General features: G+C 36.3%; 1 protein-coding gene and 1 long non-coding RNA gene across 17 annotated transcripts in view; one reads left to right on the forward strand and one right to left on the reverse strand.

The window, feature by feature from the left end:
* PEX5L (peroxisomal biogenesis factor 5 like) overlaps positions 1–21,256 on the reverse strand; it is a 241,669-nt gene that overhangs the window by 172,020 nt on the left and 48,393 nt on the right. For 3 of the 16 annotated variants that reach the window (XM_024355828.3, XM_063806403.1, XM_016942328.4), the window contains exons 1-3: positions 6,381–6,594; positions 5,524–5,683; positions 3,964–4,035 (exon numbers count right to left, since the gene is read on the reverse strand). The exons of 4 other annotated variants lie outside the window; for them this stretch is intronic. In XM_024355828.3, the coding sequence (XP_024211596.1) occupies positions 3,964–4,035; positions 5,524–5,616 (165 nt within the window). In that variant the 5' untranslated portion in view covers positions 5,617–5,683; positions 6,381–6,594. Of the gene's footprint in view, positions 1–3,963; positions 4,036–5,523; positions 6,620–21,256 lie in introns of those variants that run through there. 9 more of the 16 variants (XM_016942333.4, XM_016942329.4, XM_016942331.4 and 6 more) reach the window with 5 other exon arrangements.
* Positions 9,877–13,382, forward strand: LOC107970849 (uncharacterized). The gene is made up of 3 exons (XR_002943240.3): positions 9,877–10,012; positions 11,923–12,047; positions 12,188–13,382. It is a non-coding gene; the product is annotated as an uncharacterized LOC107970849 (long non-coding RNA).

The raw sequence follows: 21,256 nt of genomic DNA on the forward strand, positions 1-21,256 counted from the left end.
GGTTTTCTTGTTTTCTGGTCGTGTTATTACGTTAAATGCTGATGAATTCCAGTTTTTAGATCCCTGGGTAATGACAGGTTGAAGAATGTTAAATTTATCACAAGTTACATATTTTTTCCTCCTTTAAAACTGCATTAGTTGTTTTCTCTGACCCGGTGATTCATAAAGTGTGGTCTGGAACCAGCAGCAGTAGCTGAATACTTAGAAATGCAAATTGTCAGGCTGCACGCATCTCAGACCTGAAGAATCAGAAACCCTGGGGGTGGGATCCAGTAATCTATGTTATATCAAGCCCTCCTGGGGATGCTGAAACAGCTAAAGCTTGAGAACTATTGCTCTGACCTGGATATACTTGTTCCCCTTGTAACTGGCTGAAATTTGACATTTCCCAACCTACTTGCACTAAAGGCTATGAAACTGCAACTTTGAGTCCTATAACCAAATAAATCCACAACATGCTGTTAAACCCATTTTTACAATACATGAACCTGTAACTGTATCCATCATATAATCAAAATAGTCTATAAATTTATTAGTCTTTGTTACCTCCTTTAAGTCTACTTGGAATTTGAAAACATTTTAAAAAATTGTTATCTAGGTCCAGCTTATCATAAACCTTGAGTTAAGTTGGCTCTAACTAAAAATAGTAATTTATAATAGAATGAATTCACTAAAAGCGGTTAATGTTTTTAATCCCTTAAGTCAAGGCACTTGACTATCTACTCCCACACTTGAAATATCAGTAACTCCAGAAGGAAATTAATGTGCACATGAAACCTAAACAAGACCCTCCTTTCCTCCATTTAGGAAGGAATAGCTTCACAAATAATAAAAAATACGCCATAATAGATGTTTAAAATTTATCTTTTAATATTTATTTTACAAAGCCAAATATAGCATTTACTAATTAGTTATATTATTTTTATGTCAAATGTTTGGGTTTTGGAGGCATTAAGATTTTAATCCAATACATTCCCTTTGATTACCTTCTACGCTTAAAGTTTGAAAATCTTGGAGATTTCTGGTGGAAAATATGGACTCTGACCCCAGTGTGATACATTTCTATTTAAATGACTCTGTGTGTGTGTGTGTGTGTGTGTGTGTCTGTGTGTCTGTGTATCACATGGCACCTATTACCATAAGACATCAACACTCATTTAAGTGTTATCTGAAATGTTTTTATACATATCCCAAATAAATTTTGTCAATACAATTTCACAAAGAGAGAAACACAACATTGTCTTTAAAGAATAGAACCTTACACATTTCCGAAATACACTTTTTTTTCCATGTTGAAATAACACAGAAATCATCTTTTACCTCCTTGAGTGAAGGCAGCCAGGGAGAACAAAATCCACACACATGGTGCTGCTTCTGTTATTAATTTGCTTATATAAGCAAGACTGTAGGCTTTCCGTGGAAGTACAAGATTTGCAAATCACATGACTGATAAAATGGCATATAGCATACACAGCATTTGTAGAGTGACAGCTTCTGAATGACAGATTTAAAGAAATTAGGAGACTTCTGCCCATTGCAGCATTCCAATTATTTTATTTGTCCTCTTTAGATTTTCTTTTGGCACCACTTACTGAAAAATCTACTTGCAGTTACATGAAGATTAACTATAACATATTTCTACCATGTTTTTGAAAAGATATAGGAAGAATAAACTGAACATAAAGATTCCTGACAAAATGGCATATAATGCTATAGAGTTTTAATTTTATTATACATATAAAATACATATATATGTATAATTTCATCATATATGTATAACTCATATCTACGAGATGAGGCAATATTCAGTTTCTGGAAAACAAATGTACATATACACACACACATGCTTAATTTGTTGACCTCTTAAACTTTGGGATAATTTCTTATAGCTTTATAAAGACCAATTACAGTGTTTCCCCAAATATTTTACTTTGAGATATCAACATTGTCGTTGTTTCAACCTAGGATTTGCTCACAACATCAACACCAAATAAATCTCTCAAAAAAAGGAAGGACTACTCTTTCTGCCAACAGCAAACACCAAAGCCAACTCATATTCATAATTACTCATCTTTTGAAACATGTTTTGACATGAATAACTCAGCAAAGCTGAGTCACTGCCAAACACTACCAACTTGTGCAATGACACTGGAAGAAATGTGACAACTACAGAGGCAAACAGCGACTCTGAGAAAATTGAATCCACCCTCATTTGATGCAGGTAATAAAAGTGCTATTTTCTGAAGAAGCAGGAAGGTTTTGTTCTCTTGTTTTTTCTCTTTTTTCTTTAAGATTCCTTAACAATTAGTAAAATGTGTTTAGTCACAACAATAGAAATTTTGTCAAAGGTATCATGAGAAAAAAAGAACAATGGCTTCCTTTGGCTTTTCACCACAAGGATCTCAAAATATAACTTTGCAGTTTTCTGAACACCAAAACTCAGTTAAAACGCAAAGATTTAGGCAAAAAACAAAGAAAGAAAAGAAAAGCTTTGGGGTAGGAAGATAGTAAATAAGAAGAAAAAAAGAATTTAACTTCTATATGATTAAGGAAGAAAATAACTAATTTTTCATTTTATTAGAGAAATGTACACATATCTGTATTCTCATAATATACCCAGGTGTATTTTACTAGTTCATTTGCCAGGTGGGTCCAGTCCTTTGATCAGAATCCCAGTCTATGGGTGGGATCAGATATAGATTGCATGCCCCAAGTATTTAATCTGGCATAAAGTGATAGTTAATAGCCCAGTAGATCACATGGGCTACAGCTCCACCCACCTTATTAACTAAACTGATAACTTGGCACTCCACACATCCCCTACCCTGTTTTACGCAGGAGCAGGAGAGCAATGATAAGAAAAACTCGGAAGCATTTTGAGTGAATGCTGTAAAATCAATATATTCTGCACCTCGGTAGAGAGATGTTTTGGCAAGTTTTTCCAGAAGACCACCTCAGTTACCTCAGTTATTCCAAGACTAACAAGCAAGTCTCTAAGTCAGTTATTTCTGGTTGCTACCTTCTGATGGTCATTTTTCCTTTTTTCAGAAATATGTACAACAGCTCCCTGAATGCAACTGTTATGATGCAAAACAAACTGCATGATTAGGAAATTGAGCAAATTCAGGTGCCTTTCTGTAAATTACTAACTGCTTTCTTTCTAATCTCTTAATCTACTCAGATCTCTTTGAATTATTTCTCTCTCTACAGCTTTTGTGTCGCTCTCAGATGCTGTGCCACCCAGGCATTAAATAGATGTGCAGTTATCTTGTCTCCTTGATAATTAACAGAGATGTTAAGGGCTAGTACCAATTCAGTGGCATGGGCTGGAAACCTTCCATTACCTGGTATGTCATTGTTTATGCTCTATTAAGCAGTTTTCATTTCACCTTATGGGCCCATATAACATCCAAGCTAGTGGTTTCTCAAATTACAGGTGGTACTACAGATTTTATTAAATAGCCTCTTCTTTTCGTTTTCAGAATCATCTTTATATATATTGCAGACAATCTGGAAAATTAAATTGGGCAATATATATGTCTTAAGGTTTTCAGTTTTCTCTCTCTCTCTCTAAATTATATCCATTGTTTTACAAGATAGAATAATGGCAGTGTTTCTCATTTTCAAGATAATATATTTTATTGTTCTTGTTTATCTTTTTCCCAGATTATCATTGTTGTTTTGACTCATTTTATCAAGAGATGCCTTTAATTTTCCAAAAGTTCTTTTGTTCTAGCTTTATTTCCATAATTCTTACATACAAAATATGCATGTTGGCATCATGCAAAAGTCAGTGGATCAGAGGCATCATATGGAGCGGCTTAGCTGCTCTCAAAATCTTGTTATGCAGGCTTTAGTCAGACAGGCTAATACAACTGCCAGAGAAGGGCTGAACACTCAAAAGGCTTTAGTCATCAAAATATACAGTAGAACAGTAGAAAATGTATGTAAGTATTCACTTACCTGCTTTTGATCAACAATTATTTCGAGGTCTTCATCACTGCTTAGTTTTCCATATCCTTGTTCTTTACTTTTCTTGTGAAAGAATAATTTTAAATGATCATTTAGTTTCTATCCATTAACAATCTTAATTCTACTTAATATTTTTAAAGATAAAAGTCTTAGCCTTGTTCACCAGTCATAATGCATCATTCTTTATATAAATTGCTCATGTACAACAGCAAATGTTTTTATTGTTAAACTGCTGTCTTATAATTATTCATTAACAATATCTGCTTAGCCTCCACTACCCAACTTATACCTTTAATCTTTTTCTCAATATTCTTATGCTTCTCTTTTTAGTTCTATAGTATCAGAAAAGATTCTTTAACACTTTGGGATAAATAAGCAATTCTTTGAAGAGTCTTAGCACATTTTTCTTAAAGATTGAAAGTTCATTTAGTTTTATACTCAAGACTTCCAACTATTCAATGTTTTGTTTTAATGTCTTACATATTTTTAAGAATAATAGAAGTATTATGCAACTCAGATAATGAATCTTCAGATTTTCAACATTTGCTCACAAGTCAGATGAATACTGACATTGGAAAAACCAACTCAGAAATAATTTTAAAGAGATAAAATAATTTACAAAATTAGGTATTTGAAAAGTTGGAAGACAGACTATTTTAAGAGTTTATTTAAATGCACTTTTTTTTTTGGCATTTTGTCATCATTTATTTTGTCCCAATGACCACTCTCCATCTATTTCCTCCATTGCAAAATCTATAAATTCTAAAGTTAGAAAAGGACATAGATAATGACAATCATTTTACACTTGTGCTACAGGAGAAAGATAATATGTCTGAGCCTTTTTTTCTCCCAACGCAACGGGTGATGAGAATACTAGAAATGTCATGTTGTGTCTTCATATTTTTTTTTTTATGAAAAATAAAAACCACTACATAGTTAGCTGTAGTTCAAGGTTATTTATTTATTTTAAAGATTCTTGCTTTAGTTATTAACTACATCAACTTGAATTAAGGGAATTAAAAATACTTATGTTTGCATCTACTGTGTCATATTAGGGTCCTCATCTCATTCAGGGAAGAGATATATCCTTCAGTGAACATGATATAAATCTTCACACTGTGAGCACAATTCTTACTTTTTTCCCCATAACATTCAAAAACCAGATTTACACATTTTTTTCCCGCAAAAACATATCTCCAATTTTTGTGGGGTTTTTTTTACTGTAATAAAGAGATTTCTGAATCTTCCAAGTATTAGGATGCATAAATAAAACCCAAATTCTCATTTATGTATTAATGAACTTAGCCACTCAGAACAGAACAGATGGCCACAGCATTTCTCCCTATTATTATTCTTGTCCTCATTTGAGGTTCCATTTCAAGACTGATGGAAAACAAAAAGAACAAGGTTGGTTTCAGTCAAGCTGACTTCCTTCCTATCATTTTGCTTTTGTATTCTTTTTGTTCACTGGTTGCCATAAGATTTTGTCTAGAGTGTCTCTAATGCAAAACACTTAGAAATGCCTTTCCAAATATTGATCTGTATACGTACCAAGTAGCTCATTTGCATGACCCGGTTTCTGGACAAAAGGACATTAAGTAGAGATGGAATGTGGGTCCTTCCATCCATTTCACTGTCAGACATCCCAGAATTCTTTATGCCAGTGGCAGTGGCTTCCTTGCCAGAACTTACTGACCAGAGAACCACAGATCTTGCCCAGGAACAGCATTAATAATGTACAACAATAATTGAAGTATTCCTGAATCATTGTCTTGACTTTGTAAACATTGTGAAATTTTTGGCTAGCACAAAAAACTCACTGAAATGAAAATTTCTTTTTCTAACTAATTTTTATCCATGCACTTCTATGCTCTTTGACTGTTGTTCCCATTTAATGTTTTAAAAAATCTACCTATTTTAAATTATATAATTTTTGTATTTACTTCTCTGCATATGGACTCTTCAGCCTCCTCATCATAAAAGCTCTTGATTTCCCCTTTTTAATCTCCTATTCTAAACTTTCTTGACAATCACTGCTAACAGATAGAATGTCAGCACTCACAGAACATCATTCGAAACTGCAACTTCTACAAATACCAAAGTCCGCCTCTCCAATCTCAACTCCTTATCTAATTTAGTAGTAAATTTTCCTGGGAAGAGGCTAGTTCAGGGAAGGAAATTATGTCCCCCAACCAATCTAAATAGAAGCTGGCATTTTCCAAGAGTGGGAGGAGGCATTTAGAGCTCTGGTTTTGTACTTAAACCTCTAGTCTCCAAACAGCACACAGCAGTACACAAAGCCGGAGCCTTACAGTTTTACTCTAGAATTAAGCAATATTTTCTAGTTCACCCCATAACCCCGGGGGGATTAATCCTTTTCTAAGCCATAATGGTATTCACTCACTTACTGCTTATTTCTAGTGCGAGCATAATCCTCTTTCAAGCACTCAGCTTCCCACTTTGACTGCTTAGCTCAGCCAGCCCAGGCAGGGATCTTCAGCTCTCCTCCCTCCTCCCAGCCGGGAATCCCTGTCTTCTATCTATGCACTTTTGTCAAGCACAAAAAGCAAGTCCACAGCTTCTGCGTGGTCTTTCACAGTAGCTAAAGGACTGAACTAGAAGGAAAAGGAAAGCTAATCTCTCCACCGTCCAAGTGTGAGGGGGCAGGGCTTCTGTGGGAGGAGAAGCCACAGGGCAATCACTTCCTGTGCTCCTCCCACCTTCAGTGGCAAGACACTGGAGCTGAGGATTTCCACTGAGGCAGTAAGTTTAGGCCCCTGTCCCCCTGGCCTTAGCATGCTGCCCATTTATGGACGACTTTGTGCACTGTTCCCCTAGGTGCAGCCGAGGAGGGAGCATTAGTGCAGTGGAGCTAAAATGGTGAGGACCTAAGGCGGGAAAGGGGAGGAAAGAGCGAAAGGACATAGTCTTTCTTTGCTGACAGTGCTTCACCCCCATAAGAAGCTTTCAGCTCAGGATAATGTGTCCAACTTCTGAAACCCCAAACACAGTATCTCCTATCTTTCCACACCATTCTGAATCCTTTCTGACCCGCAAGAGACGTATCTTTGTTAGTTCTTTGTTAATGCTGATAACTTTTTTGATACTATTGCATTAGATGGGTAACTTTCTTAAGAACATTGAGTCTAACTGGTAATCTTGCCTCTCTACAGACTTCCACCATCTCTCCTTAACCCTACCTCCTGTTTCCTACCCCTTTGTCCTCTCCTCCACAAAAGTAAAACAGAAAGGTGAGTTTATTTTAATTAAATAAACTTGCATTAAACTTGGAAAATCTATAGAAAAATATAGGCCAGGTATGGTAGCTAAAGCCTGTAATCCCAGCACTTTGGGAGGCCGAGGCAGGAGGATCACTTGAGGCCAGGAGTCCAAGACTAGCCTGGGCAACATAGCAAAACCTTGTCTCTATAAAAAATTAGCTGGATGTAGTGGCGTGCACCTGTAGACCTAGCTACTCAGGAGGCTGAGGTGGGAGGATCGCTTGAGTGCAAGAGTTTGAGGCTGCAGTAAGCCATGAATGCACTATTGCACTCCAGCCTGGGTGACAGAGTGAGACCCTGTCTCTAAAATAAAGAAAAATTAAAAAAAGAAAAACAATATAATGGCCACAGATATGGGATGTATCATATAGGAACATTTTGCAAGTAAGTAACACAACAATGAAATCTGATGGGCTAGAGATCTGAAAAATGAAGTAACTCCTGTTCATTGCAGGATATGAATTTCTTAAAAGTAAGGGTTTTAATTGAAAAATACTAGTTGTGTATGAATTGAATTAAAAGGACTCTTCATACTCATTAGGAATGGAATATATAAAGAACATTTTGAAAGGGAAAAGGAACACTTGATTTGGCTAATTGTACAAATTAGCCCTAATTGCAATTTTTGCCTAACTACAGATGTCAAAATAAATATAAAGGTTTGCATGTAAATAATTCAAATTTTTAAAAATCAATGCTGCTATGAATGATACATAGTAGACATGAATTTGTTAAAGCACATGTCATATATACAATATAAAATATAGCTACAAGAAAAAAGACCTTCTTACTGTTTTCTTCATGGTTGTCAGGATTCAGTTCCTATCCTTTTTCACCTATCTTCAGCCTTTTCTCTACCACTTTCCTTCCCACAGCTGCAAAATTGCTCAGATTTTCCCTGTCCTAAAAGGTGATTTCCTCATATCTGCTTTTCCTTGAAGACTTTGATCTAATCTCTCTTTTGAGTGTCAATGAGGAGAAGGGTTGAAAAAGAAGAAAATGTGCTGAAAAGATGCTTGGTGAGTTTGTGGTGTCTTTGGAAAGTTCATCCCAGTGGAAAGATCCAGTCACCCATTTGGATGTAGGTGTCTGTATCTAAGAAGAGAGATAAGGGCAGTGCGTATAGATCACTAGGGATAATTGAAATTGCAGGAGTGGATAAGCTCACCAAAGAAGAAAACACAGAGAAGGAAGAGATGAGGACTACGGCCAGAGTCCTAGAGAACAGTTGCATTTAAGTAATGCGCAAAAGGAAAGAACTCAGTAAATGATGAGGAAGAGGAGTGGTCACGGTGCAGTGGCGAATTAGTGGAATACAGTCAAAGGAAACAGAGTTCTGATAGTGTCAGATGCTGATGAGAGGTTACATAAGGATATGAACTAAAAACTTTCAATGTATTTGGCATTTTGGAAATCATTAACGACTTCAGGAACAGAAGTGGTGAAGATGGAAGCCAGGTTAGAGTAAATTATTGAATACATTGGTGGTGAGCGTAGGAAGATAGTGAGAAAAGACTTGTCTTCCCTTAGGAAATCTTTCTTTTCTTTTTTTTTGGAGGGGTGTGGGGGGAAGGAGTCTCACTCTGTCGCCCAGGCTGGAGTGCCGTGATGTGATTTCGGCTCACTGCAACTTCCGCCTCCTGTGTTCAAGCGATTCTCCTGCCTCAACCTCCCTAGTAGCTGGGATTACAGGCATGTGCCACCACACCTGGCTAATTTTTGTATTTTTAGTAGAGACGGGGTTTTGCCATGTTGGCCAGGATGGTCTCGAACTCCTGACATCAGATGATCCACCCACCTCAGCTTCCCAAAGTGCTGGGATTACAGGTGTGAACCAGTGCATCCAGCCAGGAAATCTTGAATGGAAATGGAAAGCAGGAGTAAGAATGCTAGCTAAAAGATAGAAAGTATAGGGAAAGAATACTGGGAAATGTATAACTGTTTCCTCCTTCCCTTGTGTAAAGATACTGATCATGTTTATAATTCATGAAGAAGGAACTAGAAAAAAAAAGTGAAAATATAGATACCAGAGAATGAGTGGGGATAATTCATGAAGCAAGAAAGTAACAGCAACGATCCTTTGGAGAGAAACTGGTTCTCTTTTAAAATTTATTAATACAATTTTGTGCTGTATATTTGTAAGAAAAAAATCTTGAAGGATGTATACCAAATACTAAAAGTCTTTTTCTCTTGGAGATGAGGTTGTGCATGATCTATGCTTTTCTTTATACTTGGGGGTGCTTTTTGAAACAATAATGAATTTTTTTATAATTAAAGAAAAGTAAACAAAATGTGATTCCTTGAGAGATCCATAACATTGCCACAGAAAATACTCATTTAAAGACTTCTTTGCAGTAAAAAAGATGGGGCCAGGACTTTACCCTTCCTTTATGATGTTCCTGGGAATGAAGGTTTTTTGTTTTGTGTTTAAACGCTCGTAGAGATACATGTTGCAGTTTTTACTTGTGACCCTTGCGGTAAGCCTGGTAAATGGTGAACTGAATGCTTTGTTTATTGCATTTAACATGCCCCTTTCCTCTTGACTCTCCCTTATAATACAAAGCTTCTCAGTTCTTTGACAATATTTTGGTTCCATGTCCTTTCTTCTTAAAAATATCCACAGTGTCAACACAGCCGCAAACTCATTTCTGTGGGAGCCAAAGAGGCAATGAAGAGAGAAAACAGGAAGTAAGGAAAAAGGATAAATTTTTCCCAAAAGGCCTGGAAGTAGAGCTTGAGAGTGATCGCCTTTCAAGGACGTAAGCTCGAATAGACCTTTTGAATGGAGAGTAATTGCCTTACCAGTTAAAAATGCAATTTTCAGATGTTTAATTTTTCTTAGGTATGGGGGAGATCAATTTTCTGAAGGGAAATTATTATTTTTACAGAGAATCATTTACAGAGGGGCCGGTTAAGTCTGGCATTTTTTAAAGAACAATTTTTGTCTTGTCTTTTTAAAAGACACTCATGGGCTTTTTCCCCCTCTCTAACTGTGATCATGTTACGGTAAAAGAGAGTGGCCACACAGTACACTTTTTTAGTTTTGGGTCAAGCATGGGCAAACAAAACATATGGCAGTCAGACTCAGTTCTGAATGTACGTTGTTGGGTGAGAAAAGAAATATAAGGACAAAAAGTATGTTGTAGCATTTTAAACTGTTTTGCCATATGCATAAGCCCAGACATTTAGTAATTTTTTGGATTTTAAGATTAAATGTAATTGGAAAATAGGTATTCCAGTTACTAACTAGTTGGATAATAAGATGGCAGGGAATCACAATACTACAGCCTGGCAGTTCCCCCTTAATGCTGGTTTTTCTACCTTTAGGGTGGCTTTTGGTCTGTACATTAATAGCCTGAAGGGTTTATGAAGCATCTTGAAAATATTTTCTATTTTCCAAGATTTCAAAAAATAAGAATGTTCCAACATAAATATCCATTAAGATTACACAATCTTACATCATTGTCCAGTGACATTTTCTTAAATATACAAATTCAACTTTAGGTATGTACCTTTTAATATATCTTTTCTAGTATTTTATCATGAAAGTTTCAAACACACCGCAAAGTTAAAATAATTTTTACAGAGAGACCCTGTGTACTCAACTACCTAGATTCTACTAACTTTTATTATACTTGCTTTTGCCCCGAATTTTTCATCCACTTGATATATTTTTAAAGTATATACACTATCACATTTCTACACATTCTTTCCTTCAAGTTTTATTTTATCTAATTTACTTTTAAAAACTCAGAAAAATAAGACTACTGTTTCAAAAAGCTTCCAAGATCAGGGCACTAAAGTTTAGGAGTTGTTTTACTGAAAATCTTTGCTTTTATTTGGAAAGCAAATCAGTGAACTATATTCTCACCATTAAGTGTTGTATAGGTCCCATCACTAGGATCAGGAGGAACAATTTCTGATCAAAGGGTTAGGATTTTTATAGCTCTCAGTCAAAAGCTAGTGAGCAAACAACTCAGCTTTCTGGGATAAATCCATGGAATGATAGGCAGTTCAAGATGATATTAATTACCACGTCCTCAAGTTTATGTCCTTTGATCATCAATGTTTCCTGCATCTATGAAAAACAGCAAACAACCTCACTATACTCTGGGCTATATAGTATGTAATCACCTCTGGTACCTGCAACAAAAGTGGCCAGTGACTTCTCAGAGGGGTTACATTTGCTTTAAGGGACAGTACTTGGCTGGCATATTGAGATCAAGTAGGCAGAAAACAAAAATTCAACTTGAAATTTCAATTATGTCAGATTCAGCAATGTTCCACATTACTTGGAGGACAATAAGTAAATTAATTTTAATCCTCTTTCACCCTCAAAACCAAATTCAAATTAAAAAAAAAAAAACAAAGATAATGTTCTTTTAAACAGAAAATTGAGTCCAGTTGTTTTTCTTTCAGCTGGCATGTTCTTGTCTCATTCCCTATAGACTTGTCTCTAGAAGTTATAAATGTAATCATAGGATGCAGTGACCAATATGTAAAAAATTGTTTTCTGTGGGCTGAAGATAATGATGATTGAAAAATTATATATTTTAATCTGATAATCTCTTGGCAGTCTTAAGCAGTCTGGGTGCTATTTCCAAAACAAGATGAAACTAGCAAGCACTCCTTTTTGGTGGTTTTAACCCTGTCATCCCCGACACAACAGGACTGGAATGGTTGTTGGTGGAAGATGGTACAGAGTCTAAGAGAATTGACGTATTATCTTGGATCCCAGTGGCAAGGGAACACTTCTGTCCTACAATAATCTCTCCCATCCCCAACAGGAAAAAGGTAAATTGTGTATTCTGTTATCTCTGCAGTCTGAGAAAAATAACAAATAATCTATTTTAAGTGAAAATTTATTGCTTGATGTTCTGCTTCTGATCCCCGTTGACATGATTTTTTATTTTTGTATGCACTGGCCCTATTAGATGGGGATGAAACCTTGTTACAGCAATCTCAAACACAGGTGTACTTATCATCGGCTTTTCCAGCGACTCCTCTTCCTTCTCACTGGCAGCCAGCACACCTGGCATCCCGCACCTGCCACTGACTTCCTTTTAACAACTGATCTGGACATGATGATTTTATGACCTTGCAAACTAAAACGCGATCTCTTTACTTTAATAAAGAAGAAAGAAAAAACCAGCTGCTTCTATAGGCATTCTGTATCCTCACTTTATTTTCCCTCGATGTTTATACTTCTCTAGACCAGCATATCTTTTTGGAAACTCTGACACATGCTTGAGAAAAATTTGCCTATGAAATTTTGTTTCTGACAAGAATCAACCCAAAGTTTGTGCTTTGGCCATAAAATTCATGCAGAAAGTTATTTATTTTTAAGCTACATGTATGTGATTGAATGGCTTATAATCAGCATTTCTATTATGGCTCAAATGACTTTTGAGGGTTATTATTATTATTATTTAGATGTTATATGGATCTACACACAGTCATGACATCTTAGAATAAATCTTTCCTGTTCCTGAGAGTGAAGACACTTCCTGGAGGTATAACTCATTACTCTCACCCCTAGATTCCATGGCCCTGATAACTGCAGGCATCCTAAGTTAACATCACAATTCTTGTCATTTCTCGATCAGTCTCCTTATGGCTCCTTTTGCTCATCCTTTTTCTCCAATGGCTTATATATTCACTATAACAACATTATAGATAAGATGTGACAATTTCTAGAGGGTAGGCGTGCCTACCATATTATTCATGAATATCCTTCATGAATAAAGAATTCTATATTCTTCTGAGCTACAAGATATGTAGGAACAAGAAAGATCTGGGGCCACAGACAGGTGGTTCATCCACTGGACATGTGACAATCAGTTAAGAAATTAAAACAGCAGAGTTGGCCAGAAGCGGTGGCTCACACCTGTAATCCCAGCACTTTGGGAGGCTGAGGTCAGGAGTTCAAGACCAGCCTGGCCAAAATGGTGAAACACTGTCTCTACTAAAAATACAAAAATTAGCCGGGTGTAGTGGCGAGCACCTGTAATCCCAGCTACTCAGGAGACTGAAGCAGGAAAATTGCTTGAAACCTGGAGGCGGAGGTTGCAGTGAGCCGAGATTTTACCACTGTACTCTAGTCTGGGTGACAGAGTAAGACTCCTTCTCAAAAAAAAAAAAAAAAAAAAAAATTAAAACAGCAGAGTCTCAAGGATGCACAGCCAAATCCAAATCATATCCACCACTTTATCACAAACACCAACTAATGCCTTGCTTGATATAATAATTATTACTGCTAATGAGGAGGATGGGGTGGCTGGAACAGAGTTGCCCAGGGTTGTGGGGGTTGATCCAGATGAGGCTGGAGAGGAAGGCCAAGTCTTGAAAATCACATTAAGGTGTTTGTTCTTTATGTTAAGAGCAATGTGGAGCCATTGCGGGGTTTTAAGCAAGAGAGTGACATTATCAGATATGTGCTGTAAGAAGCCCACTCTGGCTAAAGGGTGAGGAATGGATTGGAGGAAGGAAGGCTGGAGTCAAAGAGAGAAATTGAGAGCCATTGAAGTGGTCAGTGCATGACAGCCTGGAGCCTGTTTAGACGCTGGTTGACAGATAGCTGACCCCACACCAATTTTATAATGACATGCTTCATTCATCACTTTGTGTATCATGAGATTACTTTTTCAACACCAGCTTCTCTAGGTGATAAAAGCATCTATATTTTTCTGTAGTCAAGAATTAAATTAGCAGAGTATGGGCCTACAACAGACACATCCTAGGCACTCAACTTAGTAATATGAAAAATTATTTTCGAAAAAATTCAATGAAACAAATAATGAGAGAAAGAGAGAAAAAAACTTGGGCTAACAGGAAAAAATTTTGTGCTTAGTGAAGGATACATATTTTTCCATTCTGTAAACAGTATCTAAACTGTTCTTGTTGTTTCATGCTATTTGAAAAAAAAACAAAGGGAGTCTGTTTAAAAAGATACAATGTGAAATTGTTCAGTGCTGTAGAGCATCTAACAGGATTTATTGTGTTTTTTTGGACAGCAACAACAGGAACTATTTATGCAAATCTAAGAACTAACTGCCCAGGGAGTATAAAATATTGAAAAGAAATATATTTAATGTATTTGAGGATATCATCAAACCTAATGTGTTTTTAAGAGAATTGAGATGGCATATTTAAAGTGTGTTTAAAAAACTAGTTGATTCCCTTGCATTTCACTTGTTTTTAACGTATCAGAGGACAAAACCTTATAATGGGGAAAGATTGGCAAGGTAAGGTAGAGTAAGGGACACTTGATCATAATGTTTATCCTCTTACTCAAAGTTTGTAATCCTCTTACTCAATGTTATCCGCTTACTCAAAGTTTGATTCTTGCTTCTTAGTGAGACACTTTTGTTCTTAATATTTAAAAATAATAACGTGTTACATGCAAAATATTGAAGTATGTTCAATTACATGTAAGCACACCTCAGAGTTACAGAATGGACTTCTATCTACAAGATCACAGTATCCCAGTGAATATAGATGACTACTGACGATCTTCTTCCATTTGCACTTTTAATCTTTGCATCTTTCCTGTCTTTCTTCTTTAGAAATCAAATCCCAAATCTTAGGTGCTTTAATTAGGGAAGTTGCCAGAAAATTTTACAGAGACAATGGGAAAGATTTCTTGAACAATGCAGACCAGAAAAATTTCAGTGATGAGGAGCATGAAGCTAGTATTAACTTGAGAGCACTGTAAGAGTTCCTTTGATGACTCTTCTTGCAATCTCTGATTAATATCCCACAGTGAAAAATGTATTGGTAATATACTGAGAGACAGAAGAATGACTGATACTTAAGGACTATAAGTGCATCTTTAGAAGTAGACACAGGGTTTAACGGAAAGTCTTTTACAAACTGCATTCTTATAAAATTGTCCTGAGTAGGTGAGTGTGGGGATTTTAAGGAGAGATGAAGCAAGGCTTTAGTAAGGAGCAGCTAAAATGCCATGGATGGTACCATGTCCTAAATAGAGAAAAGCCTTTTTAAATGATCAAAGTATCATTTTTCTTTTTAAAAAAAAACACTAAAAATCTTAATCATGTATACAAGTGTACCTATTACATTGTAGGTATTTAGTAAGTTTTTTTGAATAAAAGCATTTGCTTCATAACAAAAAGGAAAATATTATTTTCACTACTCTTAATCTCCCTTACTGTTTCTTGCTGATGCTATTACAAAAAAGTTGTATAACTACTTTCAATCTATTTTTATACATAGATACATGTATGCATGCATAAATATACATATTTATATGTAAGTATACCAATATATACATATGTATTTAATGACATGAACATGACTATAGTATAAATACTACTTTTTAATAAAAAATAACTTGCAACTACCTTTTCACATTAATACACATATTCATATCCACCTTACACATCCAAATCTACCTTAAATTAATAATTTTTATTAAGAAAATTCAAGAAATCCTAGAAACCATCAGAATAAAGAATCTACTTAACACTTAAGAGACAATAGCACATAAGTATTGTCTGCAGAACCCTGGTGGTTCTTCAGAAACTTTGAAGGGAACTGTGAAGTGAGAACTATTTTCTTAATAGTAGTAAGAAATTATTTGTCATTTTCATTGTGTTGAAATTTGCACTGATGGTATAAAAGCAATCTTGTTAGCACCTTGGCATGAATCAAGATACTGGCACCAAACAATACTAGTTGGGAAATAAATTAGCCACTTAAAAAAAACTCCACCATTTTTACTTAAAAGTATGACAAGCTACGATTACTCAAACTTGGGACCCTGGCTTTTTTTCTTTTTTCCTGAAAATTAATGAAAGCAGTCATTAATTTCAAAGAAAACAACCAATAATGTTTGTTGCCAAAATTAAATAGATGAATGAAAATTAGAGATTTAGAAACTTGAATCAGCCACTGTGAGCTCAATAGCTTCTCAATAGTTAACGACGTTTCTGATGAGATCAGTAGTGACATGAATGAAGTGTTTTTTGATATTGTATAATGAAGTATGACAACACTGGAAGATATGAACCAATGAACCAATCTCAGTGAACCAATATTTTTCAAATGACCAACACTAGAATGTTACCAAAATCATGCATGAGTTAAAGATCCATTCAAAGTGTAAGGGAGACCAATGGATGTTAACATAAAAAGTGTGCCAAATTTATTAATATGACTTCAGATTTCACAGTGCTACTAAACCTCAAGAAATTACATTTCTCAAGTTTTGGTGTAGTATGAAAGAATATCCACAGTTATTTAAAAAGGCTTTTAAAATACGATTTCCTTTCTCAACTGTATATTTGTGTAAAGATTTTTTTATTCCTATATTTCAATGGAAAAATCTACTGCAAAAGATTAATTGCAGAAGCAGATATGATAGTCTAATTTTCTTCTATTAAGCTCTTTTATTAAAGAGATTTGCAAAAATATAAAACAATGTCATACATCTCACTGAAATTTTTTTTTGGAAATGAAGTTTTTAAAAAAATGGTGTATGTGTGTATACATGTAATGAGTTGGTTACTGCTATTTTTCAATGATTGTATAAATAAATAGTTAAAACTTTTCTTAATTTTTTTCTAATCCAGTAAGCGTGAACAGATATAAGCCACATAAACAAAAGATCTTTGGGGTATTCAATAATTTTCAGAAGGATATAGAGGCATGGAGACAAATGTTTGAACCACTGCTATTCTAGAAATAATGTAAACTTTTTCTGAGCTGGTAGAACAATTAGCCTTTGGAAAATTAATTTTTGTTTTTCCTTTCTCTAATAATTATAAAGTCAATTTGCCTTTTTTAGATTCTCATGGAAAATTCCATAATAGACTATGCCAAAAATTATCTCATTAGCCTTATGACAAATAGCTCTCTGTTGCTTAGTATATATCTGAATTGTATTTAATGATACTAGCTTTAGTGCTTACAAATACTTATATTTGAGTTATATCCTTTAATCTTCATAGGCGATTCCAGGAAGGTAGGTATTTTTCTTCCCATTTATACTGAGGAAATGAATTTTAAGAGAGAAAAAGTGCTTTGTCTATCTAGAAAGTGCTTGAACACAAAATCAAATGCAAGTCTGCTAACCTTGTGTTCCTGTGCTCTTTTTTTACCTTTGGATGGAAAAAAATAGCTTTTTGGTTATTATCAACGTAGACTATGCACTTCTGCTCTTGTACAATCAAAGCAAGGGCTGAGTATTGAGACACCTTTTGGATTTGGGCACAGCTCCTGACTTCTTTTCTCCTAGGCCATTTCCTCTTACAAGGATTACAGGAAATAATATATTCCAAGTCCTCTAGAATAGTGCCTAATATATAATGGTCTCTGTTATTATTGTTTTTCATGATTAGCATAACAACATAACTCTGTACATGGCCAGGGTAGCTTTGGCTTCATCCAATTCAAGCATGAAAGGTCATCTTGGTCACTAAGACAGAAATAGAAGAATGGCATATGCAAAAGCTTCAGAACAATTCCAGGTCTGAACAATAACCAAAATGCAGGCTTTTCCAGGCTGGAAGCCAAAGCTCATTCTGTATATGCTATTGATCTAACACCTCAGCTCTATGTTCAAATTTAGGGGTGACCAGATAGGTCAAAAGGTCACTCTTCTGCTTGCCAGGACTGGTTCAAACCAGCTTTGAGTAGCTGCTGGATATCACCACCTTTAATCACTTCTTCCCTGTCCTGAGCTGAGGCTGCTGGAGCCATATAAAAACCCTTGAGAATCCAAGCAAAGCCAGCCCACCTTAGCTTAAAACCCCCTTTTCCCCTTATTTTCCTAGTTTGGGTCCTGTTGGCTTCACACCTGAAGCCTCTCTCTGCCCAGTACCTTCAGAATAATGTGCCATTTGAATGGTCCAGATGGATCTTGATTAATACCTCTCTGGGGGCCTTTCTACCTTCCCTCAGTCCCATTTTGGTTGCGCACGAGGAAACTGCTTCTGACCCAGGCTTCCAGTCCACTCTTGTGGAGGCCGCACTAGGGCTAAAGAGGTTTACAGTGTGCAAGCAGTGAGTGAGGCTTCCTGGTGGCCCATGCGGAGTCCTTCAACTGCTTGGCATTCAGGGGCTATACTGGTAAGATGTGGCTGGATGTGGATGTTTCTGCAGGAAGTAATTGGTTAGTGGAGGAATATTAACGGTATTGATCTGGCTCTCTCTGCACATTGATCCCAACGTAGTATATGTACATATTGATACCTAATAAGATAATAATGATAATAATAACTGACATTGATAGGAACAATCTCATGTGATTTAATATATATATATAACTTTATGTTTATGCAATAATAATAAAATGAGAATGATCCACTAAACATTGTGGTTTGTTATAGTAAATTTACCCTGGGGAGGATGCTTTGCTATGTGCTAGGATGAAAAGTTAGCATATTTTATCACATTTCATTCTTAGAATAATTCCTTGAGTTTGTTTGTATTTTCCTTGGTTTCCAAATGAGGAAATGGAAAGTCCTAAACATTTAGTAATTTTTTTTTTTTTTTTTTTTTTGAGACGGAGTCTCGCTCTGTCGCCCAGGCTGGAGTGCAGTGGCGGAATCTCGGCTCACTGCAAGCTCCACCTCCCGGGTTCACACCATTCTCCTGCCTCAGCCTCCTGAGTAGCTGGGACTACAGGCGCCCGCCACCATGCCCGGCTAATTTTTTGTATTTTTAGTAGAGACGGGGTTTCACCGTGTTAGCCAGGATAGTCTCTATCTCCTGACCTCGTGATCCGCCCGTCTCGGCCTCCCAAAGTGCTGGGATTACAGGCGTGAGCCACCGCGCCCGGCCAACATTTAGTAATTTTTTTTCAGGATCGCTTGAAAGGTCACACAACCTATAAATGGCAGAGCAAAATTAGAACTGAAGATTTTCTGACACTAAAGGTTAGATTCTTTTCAGCTCAGCCCCCTGCCCCCAGCATATTTCCATTTCATTGAAAGTTCGAATAACATAATGCAAAAATACATATTTGACTAAATAAAAAGAAAAATATCAAAAGGTCAACAGCTCTTTATTACTTTTTTAGACAAACTTTCAACTCAAGAACTTGAGACATGTAATGGAATATGTAAGAGGTCAGTCTCTGAGGTCATGTTGCTTGGTTCAAAGCCAGCTCTGCTATGGACCAGTTGTATGGCTTTGAGCAAATTGTTTACCTTTCTGTGCCTAAGTTTCCTCATTTGGGAATAATAACAAAACCCAGCTCCTTCAGTTGTTAAGAAAAAAAAATTAATTATTACATGTCAACTGCTTAGAACACTGCTTGACATATTTAATAGCACTCATTAAATATTATTAGCTGATATCTTTTCCTTCCTCCCTCCCTCCCTTCATTTCCCTCCCTCCCTTCCTTCCTTCCTTCCTTCCGTCCTCCTTCATTCCTCCTTTTCTCTTCCCTCCCTCCCTCTCTCCCTCTCCCCATTTAACAGGTTGAATTAACAATGTGTAAACAACTAAACAATCTTTCTAGGAAGTTAGAAAAATGCACTAAAGATGGCTCAGAAACTCAATATTGAAGTTTTGGGGGTGCTGGGATTTAAAAATAGAACCTGGTGAGAAGCAGTCTTGCTGTGTCAACTCTTAGAATTCTGTATTAAGAAAATCCAGAAAAGCTTTATTTTAAGCAAACTCTGAATGGCTTAGCTGCAGTTCATGGATACATCAGAACATTCCCTTGATGGTTCACTTTCTTGTGAACTTAAAATCAAGCAGCATGAAGAGTTCTAGTTCTGGCCTGACCAATCCTCCTACCCCCAACCTTACAAAAAGCCAACTGAACCAAACTCAGGTGCTGCTAAGTAACTGGAGCAGAACCCCAGCAGTGAACCTTCACTGCCAACCATTTTGAAGTCCACCTCTTTGTTAAATCTTCTTTTAACACAGACTGGATTTTTTATAGTATATTTCAGGGATGATGCAAAATATTAAGGATACAGAAAAAGAATGACTGCAGATGGTGGATTTGGAAAGTGGGTAGAGAAGAACTTTGGTTTGTGTCAAATCTGGGTTCTAGCCTGGTTTTGATCACTTTTTTCTTATAGGGCTTGCCATTTCAACTCTTTTGAGCTCAGTTTTTCCCATATTCAAAGGCTTGTACCTTTGAGGTACATGAAGACCAGACGATCTTTCACATTGTTAATCCTATGATTTCATTTTTTAGCTATTGGAAAGTCAGTTCATTAGTAATTTCGTAGTGATTAAAAAAGAGGGCTGGGCATGGTGGCTCACACCTGTAATCCCAGCACTTTAGGAGGCCAAGGTGGGTGGATCACCTAAGGTCAGGAGTTTGTGACCAGCCTGGCCAACATGATAAAACCCCATCTCTACTAAAAATACAAAAAATTAGCCGGGTGTGGTCATAAGTGCCTGTAATCCCAGCTACTCGGGAGGCTGAGGCAGGAGAATCGCTTGAACCCGGGAGGCAGAGGTTGCAGTGAACTGAGATCATGCCACTGGGCGACAGAGTGAAAATCTGCCTCAATAAATAAATAAATAAATAAATAAATAAATAAATAAATAAAATAAAAAAAGAAAGAAGAGGTCCATTGTTAATTAAAGCAAGAAGCTAACCCTGATAAAAATATACCATTAACCCAAATACTCAGGAGGATTTAGTGCCTTCTACCAGCTGTTATGTACACTTCCCCCACATCTGTTAAACTTAATATTTCATAATAACCAACTGAAATGGCGGCAACAAACCCAAGTCTCCATTCTAATGCAACAAATAAAAGTAGTTGAAATTGGATGTGTAAATATGTTTCTCAAGAAGGAACTTGCTGGTGCTCAGTTGTCTTTAAGTGTGTATGTAAACACCTGCTTTAGAAAAACTAAGCAGACAACAAGATGTAGAATTCACTGAAGATACATTTGTGGAGACACAAATGTAGTTAGGAGTTAAATCATAGGTAACAACCCTGAAAGAAGGTAGCAGCACAAAGAATGGAATTGCCAGGTTTTGGTAAGTTGGGCATTGTAAAGAAATA

This window comes from Pan troglodytes, chromosome 2 (genome assembly GCF_028858775.2).
Source record: "Pan troglodytes isolate AG18354 chromosome 2, NHGRI_mPanTro3-v2.0_pri, whole genome shotgun sequence".
NCBI classification, from domain to species: Eukaryota; Metazoa; Chordata; class Mammalia; order Primates; family Hominidae; genus Pan; species Pan troglodytes.